The 11,450-nt window shown below is 41.1% G+C and overlaps 1 protein-coding gene across 2 annotated transcripts; it reads left to right on the top strand.

Annotated features, from left to right (window-relative positions):
- On the top strand, positions 1,782-10,702 carry SPX (spexin hormone). 2 transcript variants are annotated; one of them, XM_018048411.1, is made up of 5 exons: positions 1,782-1,868; positions 2,076-2,133; positions 2,622-2,684; positions 4,261-4,344; positions 9,209-10,702. In XM_018048411.1, the coding sequence occupies exons 1-5, from the start codon at positions 1,782-1,784 to the stop codon at positions 9,265-9,267; spliced, it is 351 nt and encodes a 116-aa protein (XP_017903900.1). In that variant the 3' UTR covers positions 9,268-10,702. The 2 variants fall into 2 exon arrangements, with proteins under 2 accessions (XP_017903900.1, XP_017903899.1); XM_018048410.1 differs by having other exon boundaries at positions 1,787-1,868; positions 2,390-2,684.

Raw genomic sequence — 11,450 nt, 5'->3', positions numbered from 1 at the left:
TGCTTCAGCTCAGCTTCCTTTGCTGAATTTCCCTCTGCTCGATCTCTGTATATTTGTTTTCAGAGCTCTATCTCTTCCTCTCTAACGCCATTCCCTCCCTAAGTATTCTTTCCATTTCAATTTTTTCCTGGCTTAAAATTCTCAAATCTGATAATTCTTGCCTTTAGAAAAAAATCTACAGACTTGTTTGCTCAGCTCTAGAGTTTTGCATCTGCAACTGCTTACTTTGTACTTCTTCATGTATGTCTAACACATATTTTAATTTTAATATGTCCAAAGAGAACTCTTAATTTCCCTCTCTAAATTGGTTCCTTATGAAGTCCCTCCAATTTCAATAAAGGGTTTCATCATTCATCTAGTGTTTAAGTCAAAAATCTTAGAGTCATCCTTGATTTATTTTTCTTAAACTCTCATATCCCATTTATCTACAAGTCCATATTTTCTACTGCCCAAATTCATTACAGCTCTCCATTCCCTACTAGCACTCCCCTAGTCTAAGCCATCATCATCTTTTGCTTATTCCCAAACTGACATTTGAACTGGCCCATTTCTTCCTCTCCATCCTCAATTCATAGCACCCTTTCCAGACCCCCACACAACTTTGCTCCATTGATCACCTTCCTGTTCTTCAGACAAGCCAAGCTCTTTGCCATCCCAAGATTTTGCATTTTTCTTCTGCCTAGAATGTCAGCAGTACTAAATCCATGCCAGCTTATCCCATCTGACTCCACCTTATCCTTCCAGATCCCTTTTGATTTTTACCTTCCCTAAACTAGCAGAAACTTGTCTTTTTGATTCGTGTTTGTGTCCTGTGGGATGTCTGATACACAGTAGGCATTCCATAAATATTTGTTAAATAATTGAATTGATAATTAAGTGAATGACTGATGTCATATTCCACTGAGATTCCCTAACCTTTTCATTCCTATCCAAATGACTCATCTTTACTCACTGGTGGTAGCTTGATAACTAGTTATCTAAGACAACTAGCTATCATTTACTTTTGTTCATTTACTTTTGATTCTGCCTGGAGTTATTAAAATTCTCTTTAATAATAATAATAATGCTTTGAAAATCTAGTAAGAAAACCAAAGGTTATGATGCTGATATACTCAGAATATCTCCTGGCTGATGTGGGCAGTAAATGATGTTCACCCATCAATCATTTTTCCACTTCCTGCAACTGAATCTCCCTGGAGGAGTCATCAGATGCTCTCAATCTGGAAGATTGACAGGAAGTCCCTGCAGACACCAACTCTATGCAACATCAGGAGGGATCCTTGACACTTAAGATTTAAAAGCACCACTCTCAGAACAAGATTTAGAAAACTCACAGGCTAAGTTCTAGTTATCGCAGCTTCTGGAAAGGTGCGGAACATGAAGGTAAGGAAAAGTTTTATTTGAGACTTTTAAGCTATTTTATAAAAAGCTGTATAGTTTTTTTAACTCTTTCATGTTTAATGTGTTTCAGAGTCAAACATTATGCCCTTAAAATATCAGATTCATTTGATTTTACAAAGAAAAAAATTCACTTATTCTCTTAAATCCTCGTTTGGGTTAAATAATTAAAATAAAATATTTCTAAATAATTTTTTTTAAGATCGCTTTGTGAATTAACTAGATGATAAACTGGGAAACTCCCTTCTCCCCTACACTCTGAGGGCTAAAACAGAATATAGCAAAAAAAAAAAAAAAAAAAGCGGGGGGGGGGGTGTAATTGTCCAGGAGCGAAGGAAAAAAGTAGAAGATTCTATAGGCACAGAAATGACTTTGATCTTTTCATGCAGGGATTCAAAAGTCTGGTGGTAATGACCTTGACCCTCTTCCTGGTGTTTTCTCTCATGGGAAATTGCAACAGTGCTCCGCAGGTAATCACAAGCAAAAATTGGGGCTCCTCTATGCGCTGAGTACGTCCTTCCTTCCTTCTCCCCTCCCCTTTATTTCTTCCCTCCTTTTCCTTCTTTCTTCTCCTTCCTTCCCTTCCCTTTCCTTTGTTCTCTCCCCTCCCTTCTCGTTTATTTCGAATGCTGGGCTCGGCAGCAACGCCTAACTGCTTTCCTCTTCTTGGGTTGTAGAGACTCTTGGAGAGAAGGAACTGGACTCCTCAAGCTATGCTCTACCTGAAGGGTGCACGTATGTTCCAAACACTTTGCTCTTCTGACAGTGGTAAAGAGCCTTAGGGCCGCATGAATCCGTGGGACAGACGGTGCGGGGAGAGAATCCTATCGAGTTTGCCCCCATAAATAACTGAGGTCATCCTAGTCTCAGTTAATCAAGGAGAAAGGTCGAGGGTGGAGATAGGGGTGAGGTGGGGAGGATAATCAGAAATCCTCCAACCAAAACCGGAAGGTAGCTGGCTCTTGCTCAAAGGAAGATTGGGGTTTCCCAGGTACACCGCCCCGGCTGGTGAGCGAGATCGCCGCTCCTTCCAAAGCGCTGGGGGAGGTGCGCGGCTTTCCCGGTGGTCTCCTCCCCCTTCCGCGCCGGGGGCCGGGAGGCCCGCAGCCCCGCGCGCCCCGGGTGGGAGCACCGGCCTCGCCGCCCCGGCTCGCCCGCTCCTGGTCCAGAAACTCCGATCGGCCGGGCCGGGCGGGCGCTGAGCCCTTGTCTCGCCTTGGCAGAGGGGCGCCGCTTCCTTTCCGACCAGAGCCGGAGGAAGGACCTCTCCGACCGGCCGCCGTTCGGTGAGTGCGCGGGAGCCAGGAGGCCGCGCGGGTCGGGAGGGCGCACTCCGCCCCCGGGAAGGCGGGCTCCGGGGCCGCCCAAGGGAGAGCCGGCCGCGCGCGGCCCGGCTGACCTTAAGGATAGAGATCCGGTGGCGGGAGCCGGGGTTCCGCTCCAGACAGCCGGGGATGGGGGGGAGTGGCGAGGCGGGGGGCAGCGCGGAGAGGTCACGATAGGTATGAGAACTGTGCGCCTGCCCCTAGAAATGTGCCTCCCGTTTAACGCAAGATTTCCTTTAAACGCTGTTGTTACCAGTTATCATCATAGTCATTATTAAAATAGTGATTTGCCTAAAAATTTCAGACGCCTCTATTTTATTACTGTAAAGAACTATCAAAAGTTTCAAAGCCAGAAATAGTGAAGAAGTGGGGGGACTTTAAGGATGGAGCCGGAGACTCTTTCATGATAAACTTTCCACGCCGTTGGATTAAAAAATAGCAATATCATTCATTTTGATAAACCTTCAAGATTGCTGAGAATTACCAAGTCTACTCGTTTTGAAAAATACCAAACACTGTTTTGAGCACGTAGTAGGTGCTTATCAAATTTTGATTTACCTTCTTCAAGCTGGCACCTTATTTACTGTAGGAGGGTAAGGTTTAGTTTTCCCACTTCTGTAGATCCCCAAAAATCGTGGTTTGTGTTGAATCAGGACGGGTTGTCTTCCATCAACTTAGGTTTGAAATAGTTTTGAATATTTTTCAGATTCTCTTTCAGTCAAATAACTGCCTTAAATGTGGCCAAGAAGGTAGATTATTTTCTCAAACTGCTTTGGAAGGAGTAAGAAAGAACTAGACTCCAGGCTCTGTGTGTGTGTGTGTGCGTGTGTGTGTGTGTTAGTCGTTCAGTGTTTGACTCTTGCAACCCCACCAGGCTCCTCTCTCCATGGAATTCTCCTGGCAGAAATACTGAGTGAGTTGCCATTTCCTCCTCCAGGGGATCTTCTTGACCCAGGGATCAGACTCCACGCAGAGTGCCCTCTAAACTTTTCCACTCAGGCCTCCCATTTTAACCTCTGAGGGGGAAAATTCCTCCTGGGCTCTTTATCTTATCCTCCTTGCTTTAGTGAAATTTGCTGTAGTATATAGTTTAAATTTTCTTTCATTCCCTGTCATACACAATATAACCAACTGTAAGTAATGTCCAAGGGAAGTGTGAAATGTTTCAACTTGTAAAAACCAGTCTATGAAGGGGCTCTTTGCTGAGCAATCAAAAAGCTATTTCACAGAGATTTGTCTAGTATTATAGCATAGTGGAATAAGACTTATCTCTATGAGTATTTAGGATTCCCTGGTGACAGATGGTAAAGAATCTGCCTGCACTGCAGGAGACCAGGATTTTGTCCTAGGGTCGGGAAGATGCCCTGGAGAAGGGAATGGCAACCCACTCCAGTATTCTTGCCTGGGGAATCCCATGGATAGAGGAGCCTGGTGGGCTCCATGAGGTTGTGGAGTTGGACACAACTGAGCAACTAACAGTTACTATATGAATGCTTAAACGCTAATAGAACCTGTATATGTTTTTTCATTTCTCCAGAAAGACGAAGCCCAAATTCCCAACAACTAACTCTTCCAGAGGCAGCAGCTGTATTATTGGCTTTTTTGCAGAAACCACAAGAAGGTACAAGCATAGTGAACTCTTTTAACTACAGGACAGAGAAGATTTGAGTGCTTTGGAGATTCTGTGTTGAGTACAACAAAGTTGCTTTTATTTATTTAGATTTTTAAAAATAATTAACAGTTGCCCAGGCCATCAGAAATTCACAGAGATGTTTATTATTTACAGACTACCATATTTCTCATTATAGTGAGTCCCAAGAATGTAAAAACATTTCCTTGATGAGATGGTGGGATTTCATGTTAACTCCATAATCCATAGCCTTTTGGATCTTTTATTTCTCTTAGAACCCTAGAGACTCCAACTTTATTATTTTATATTTGAAAAAACTGAGGCTGAGTAATCACAAATCCAATTACTTGCTATGAAAATTTGAAGCGAATGAAATAGCTGAAAATCATTCATTTTTAACTTATAAACAGGGCAGTTTCTTACGGTTCACCCTAAGAGATATGGGCTAGTTCTGATGCTAAGTGCTAAACTTGTGTGATTTGTGTTTCACTATTCAACTTCTTGGATTTTCCCAATGGCTCAGTGGTTAAAGAATCTGTCTGCAGTGCAGGAGACACAAGGAGACTCAGGTTTGATCTCTGGGTTGGGAAGATCCTCTGTAAGAGGAAAATGGCAACCCACTCCAGTATTCTTTCCTGAAAGCTCCCATGGACAGAGGAACCTGATGGGCTACGGTCCACGGGGTCGCAAAGAGTTGGACCTGACTGAGCAACTGAGCATGCATACATACAGCTGCTTGCATGCCAGGATTAGGTGTGATCTTCAAACAGAGAGTCTCTGTCCCTGTGGCATTAAAACCACTATTTGCATTAAGGCATCTTGTAACACATTAGCCTGGACTTTGGAATATAACAGGACTGGGTTCAAATCCTGGCCTGACTGTTTTCCTGTCTGGGTGGCCTTAGTGTCATTATTGATAAAAAGGAATAATGACATCCACCGGCAGGGTTGCTGTAAGAGCTAAATGAAACAAAGTATGTAATTTTTTATTAGTATTAACAATAGAGGTCATCAAAGCATAATAAATAGACCTAGACGTTTTGCTCTCAAAAACTGTAATGATGCCATATTTATGATATGATTTAAATGATAAAATGTATCAAAAAAATAGAGTGAGTAGTGTGTGCTCAGTCGTGCCTGACTCTGAGACCCCATGGACTGTAGCTGACCAGACTCCTCTGTCCATGTGATTTCCCAGGCAAGAATACTAGAGTGCATTGCCATTTCTTCCTCCCAGGGATCTTCCTGACTGAGGGATCAAACTGGCATCTCCTGAATTGGCAGGTGGATTCTTTACCACTGAGCCACCTGGAAAGCTCTCTCTGGTGGGTCAGAGCACAAACTGCTGGCCTGCTGCTCTGACAAGAAAACCCTGTGCTCACTACCTGGTATTGGATGGGCAATGTCTGGGAAAGGAAGACAGCAGGAGGTTCTTTCTGGCTTCAAACTTATGGCTTTGTTGTGGAAAAACAAAACAAAAACAACCCTACAAGAAGCAAATTGAAGAGTCAGGGGTAAAGAAGTCTTTTGAACACAGAGCAAGGTGGGAGTTGACTTGGTTGCATGGAGGAGGTTATGCTACTGAATTCAGCAAATCTGCATTGATGTCTGCTAGGTGCCAGGCACTGTGGCAGATAGAGAAAAAAGCAGGTTAAATAAAAAAGCAAAAATGAGAAGGACTATGTAGTGGTCCAGTGGTTAAGACAGCATCTCCTGCATTGGCAGGCAGATTCTTTACCACTAGCACCACCTGGGAAGCCCAATACATTTATTAATAATTGATTTATCCATACTAAGTGAATTACCTCCTAAGATTACCCACTATTATCATCCATACTTTACAGATGAGGAGATAGAAGCACAGAAAGATTGAGTAGCTTGCCCACTCTCAGGAGGCAGGGACATACTAGAACTGGGCTGAGAAATAGAAGGTAGCTGATTCTTCATCAGAGAATTAATCACATGGTCTATGGATTTTTAACAGAGAGGGAACATGGTAAAGGAAGATGTAACTGGTTATGGCTTATAGGGTAACCATCAGAGCAGGAACAATAGCTACAATATGAGAACATCTACCGTGTGTCAGATTTTAATGTCATCCTTGTAACTCAGAAAACTGAACCTTCCTGGGGTGTATATCCTTTCCTAAGGCCACGTGGTTAGTAAGAAGTGATTTGGGGAGTTTAACTCAGGGCTGTGGGCATCTGTAACTCTTGCCATCTCTCAAATGGATGGTGATAAGAGGAAGGCTGGAGAGGGGAGTCAATGAGAAACTAAGGCAGTCATTTGGGAGTGGAGTCATGAGGTCAGCAGGAATGGAGGCTCTATGCTGAGGCATACCACAAAGAGAGCAGATAACACAAGGTAACTATTTGCTAAAAGCATAAAACAGAATGGATAAGCAACCAGGTCTTACTGTATAGCACAGGGAACTATCAAATATAGCAGAATGCTTAGTAAGAGTACAGAAATCAAAGGAGGAGGAAGATTGTGTTGGGTAGGAAGGGTCATTAAAGAGGAGTGGGATGGAGGCGTGGGAGGGAGGCTCAAGAGGGAAGGGATATATGTATACTTATAACTGATTCACACTGTACAGCAGAAACTAACACACCATTGTAAAGCAGTTATCCTCCAATTTAATTTTTTTTCAATTAAATGATAATAAATTGCAGTTCACAAATCTTTCCCTCGCCCTGCCCAATGGTATGATTTACTGCTGCTATGCCCATTCTGAAAGTTTGTTTGGAGGGAATATGGGAAAGGAAATTAGACTGCAGAGTTAAGAGAAAGTGGGCGCTTGCTGGCATGGCCTTCAGAATTCTTGCAATGAAAAGATGAGAAATTGTTGAGTCATGGGTAGAAGAGGCTGCATCCAACATTTGGCATTCTTAGTGATTTTTGAAGTCAGTAGGAGGACAGCAAAGTAGAGACGAGGGGATCATGAAGTCTGAGATTTCATTGCTGGGAAGATTTGCGGAGCCAGAAAGGAAAGTGAGCTGGAACGGAGAAAGGAGGGCTCGTTTTAAAGAGAAAGAGAAAGTAAACTTCCCTGACAGTCCAATGTCTAAGACATTGAGCTCCCAAGGCAGGGGGCCTCTGGTCAGAGAACTAGATCCCATGTGCCACAACTCAGACCTAGCACAGCCAAATAAATAAATAAATAAATATTTTTAAAAAAATAAAGAGGAGAAGGATCTTCATTAGAAACCACAGAAGGATTTGACTCTAGGTCTCCATTTCAAGTCTTTTGGAAAAATACATTCAAAATTGTAGTTCTTTAAGTTTCTGAAGTGGCTTGTCTCTGATGATGAAATTAGAAAACAAATTTATCTAAATTGATGGGAAATTTTGGATTCTTACATGATAGATTAATCAGTGTTCACCTTTATATTTTTATTCTGAAGTCCCTAGATATGATTTGGACTGACTCTTTGCGACCCCATGGGAATTCTTCAGGCCAGAATACTGGAGTAGATAGACTTTCCCTTTTCCAGGGGATCTTCCCAACCCAGAGATCAAACCCAGGTCTCCCGTATTGCAGGCAGATTCTTTACCAGATGAGCCACAAGGGAAGCTCTTATTTTAAGTAGTGGATTATTACTTTAATGGAGGATATAAAGGGATGATTCCTTTCTTGTTTTTTTTTTTCCTTTCCTTTAAATACACACTACCCTATATAAAAGAGATAACTAATAAGACCTACTGTATAGCACAGAGAACTCTATTCAATACTCTGTAATGACCTATATGGGAAAAGAAGTGGATACATGTATATGTGTAACTGTTTCACTTTGCTATACAGCAGAAACTAACACTATAATAAATTTTTTTAATGTTTTCATTTAAAAAATAAATAGAGTAGCTGATTATCTGTAGTACTTTGAAGTTTGGTAGCAATTCAGGTTAAATTAACTCAGATATTCCAACTATAATGTTACTAATTAGAGGAAAGTGGTTTTCTCTAGAGATGACCTTAGACAAAATGAACAGTGAAATTTTGCCTCTGGTGACTTCCTCTCCCTTCCCCACTGTCAGTTTCAGCCCTTAAACCCAGTTTTAATTCTAGGAACTTAGTGTCCTCTCTGTCTGTTCCCACACAAGAGGTGATTCCTCCTGCTCTGAAGTTTTGCAATCCCATCCAACTAATAAATGTCCCTTCTTTTTGTCTTCCTTCCACCCCAGGCCTCTAGTTCAGCTAATAAGAGAATATGTGTTCCTTTGGCATCTTTCCCAACCAAAGTGCATTTTAATAGGAAATATAGAAACAGTGGGACTTTTCAGGTGGTGCTAGTGGTAAAGAATCTGCCAGCCAGTGCAGATGTAAGAGACTCAGGTTTGATCCCTGGATCAGAAGATCCCCTGGAGGAAGTCATGGCAACCAACTCCAGTATTCTTGCCTGGAGAATCCCATGGACAGAGGAGCCTGGCAGGCTACAGGCCATAGGGTTGCACAGAGTCAGACATGACTAAAGCAACTTAGCATGCATGCACGCATAAAAACAATACGTTGATGCAAGTGCATGGTTCTACTAGTGAATATTTTAGACACGAGGCATATTTAGAGAAAGACATGTGGCCATTTTTGATTTCTACTAAACACACCATGTAAATTCATTCACTGTGGCGACCCACATGTTAGATATGAATTCTCTGATGGATCCCAAGCTGAGGGAGGAAATTTTTTAACAGAATCAATCAGAATCCAATTAGGGGGCATTCCGTAGCAGAGGGCATGAGTTGACATAATGTAAGGGGGCAAATCAAATGTTTACTTCCTGAAGTTCTCTTCATCTTGTGTCTTCTTCTTGTAAAAAACAGGATGTGTTTATGTTATGTATTTTTTTTTCCCTTACAGCTGGAGAAGAAAACTTGGATCAAACCAGATTCCTAGAAAACAGTCTGCTAAACTGGTGAAAATATACCAGATTCCGTTCAATTATCATTCTATTCTTGTTGAAAGCATGAGCCATGTGAATAAAGCCTGTGGACCCTTTTTCCTTCATTTGTAATCTTAGGAACATGTGCAGCCAGTTTTATTCTTCCAGAAGCTAAAGTGATGCTGCGTTCTTAGAACATCACTGCTTTCTCCATGACTTCAGGTCCTATTTAGATCACCTGGTGTCTTACTCTTGAATTTAACCCATTTATAGTTATTAGGTTGAAGACTCTTTAGAGTGTTCCTTCTTTTTGTTACAATACCCATCTTAATTTAATCATTCATAGTTGGGTGTGTTTTTTTTTCCCATTTTATTACCCACTTGCATTGTCTTAGCACTCAACAGTGAATCTCCTCTCCTTTCCCCCCTTTCCTCACCTCCAAGGAGAGAGAGGTGGGAAGCATGGGAGGATGGGAAAGAGTGAAATTTGATTGTCAGTATCCAGAAGAGGTGAGTTGTCAGGAAGGGAAGCAGTGGGGATGACTGGGAAGAAGCCCTGTGATCAGACACGACACTCTGGTTGCTGAGGGAGGGGACCCTTGGTGAGGCAGGAACCAGTGGAAGGTTCTACAGTGGGGTGCTCCCCATGTGCTCTCTGGGGATTTCCCTGAATTCAGTTTAGAAATGAGGATCTAAAAGTTACTGGAAAATAAGATGGAAACATACTCCACTCCTGGATATATTGCGCAAAAGAAATGAATCATTTTTTTAGAGCCATTTTCCTTGGCTAAGCAGATTCAAAGATTGCTTCCTCTAACTGTCTAGAACTTTAGGCTTTATTTGCCCCTGGAGGAGGAAATAGCAACCCACTTCAGTGTTCTTGCCTGAGAAATCTCAAGGACAGAGGAGCTTGGCATGCTGCAGTTCACAGGGTTGCAAAGAGTCAGACATGACTGAGAGACCGAGCACACACTAGATTTTATTTGCATTAAAACATAACATAAAGGCACCCCGAGAATGTAAGTGCATGATACTATGCCTAGTTTATTCAGTTTTTAAAGTCAACTATAAAGTCAGCAGTTTTTCAGTACTGTCTGAAAAATAAAATATGCACTACCTACAGCAAGCATATGGTATATTTATTTGGAATTACAATATGACCAGCATGTTAATTATTTCTGACTTAATGAATTGAAAGTTGTTACTGATAATTGTCATAAGTGGAAAGCATTGTCATTCTTATTATCATCAGTATATAAGCTATTAGTGAGTAGGTAAAGAATATCATTATATGAATGTCTCTGTAACTTGGAATTACAGTTTTACTGTATTAAGTAAACAAAACCCTATATGTAAGATTTGTCTGTATCTCATTTCATAATTGAATAATGAAACTGTTTTCAAGTTAATGTAACACAGATCTCTGCCAAAAACAATATGCTAACATTAAAAAATTCTTTGTGGCATTATAATAGACGCCTGTCATTAATTATTATTTTATTTTAAAGTGGATTTTCTAGACAGTATAAATGTCCAGTCTATTGAGAATTATTTACTCACCTGACATAGACTTGCACATTTGAACTACTTAAATATTATGTCTATTTGCAGAATATATTTAAAGTCTATCTTACAAAGTAATTCTTCCACCTAGAACAATCTCAAGCATTTCCCACTAAAACAGAGCTTTTAAAAGCTGTCTAAATGGCCAACAGCTGTTATACTATTATTGGCTCCAATATTAGAAGTATTTGAATTTCCTGAATATTCTTCTGCTATAAAGATGTGCTCATTAACACAGTAGTTGCATAAAGACCCCTATGCCTGGTTTGCTATAACTTTCTATCTCTCCTGGAGTGACTTTGCAATTCTCTTCATTTCTGCCTTTTCAAAACTGAAATGAATCAAGTAATCAGTGGTGAAAATCTTTCACATTGTATGACTTGTATTTTATTTACAATTTTTCAGAATTATTCAACCCTCTGCTTTACTTTTTAAAAAATTTGAGAATAGTTGCTTTATCCCTGGAGAAGGGTATGGCAACCCACTTCAGTATTCTCGCCTGGAGAATCCCATGGACAGAGGAGCCTAGAAGGTGACAGTTCATACGGTTGCAAAGAGTTGGACACAACTGAAGCAACTTAGCACGCATGCATGCATAGTTGCTTTATAATGTTGTGTTAGTTTCTGCTGTACAACAAAGTGAATCTGCTATATATA

This window comes from Capra hircus, chromosome 5, assembly GCF_001704415.2.
Source record: "Capra hircus breed San Clemente chromosome 5, ASM170441v1, whole genome shotgun sequence".
Taxonomy (NCBI): domain Eukaryota; kingdom Metazoa; phylum Chordata; class Mammalia; order Artiodactyla; family Bovidae; genus Capra; species Capra hircus.
This window is presented reverse-complemented; position numbering and strand designations above follow the sequence as displayed.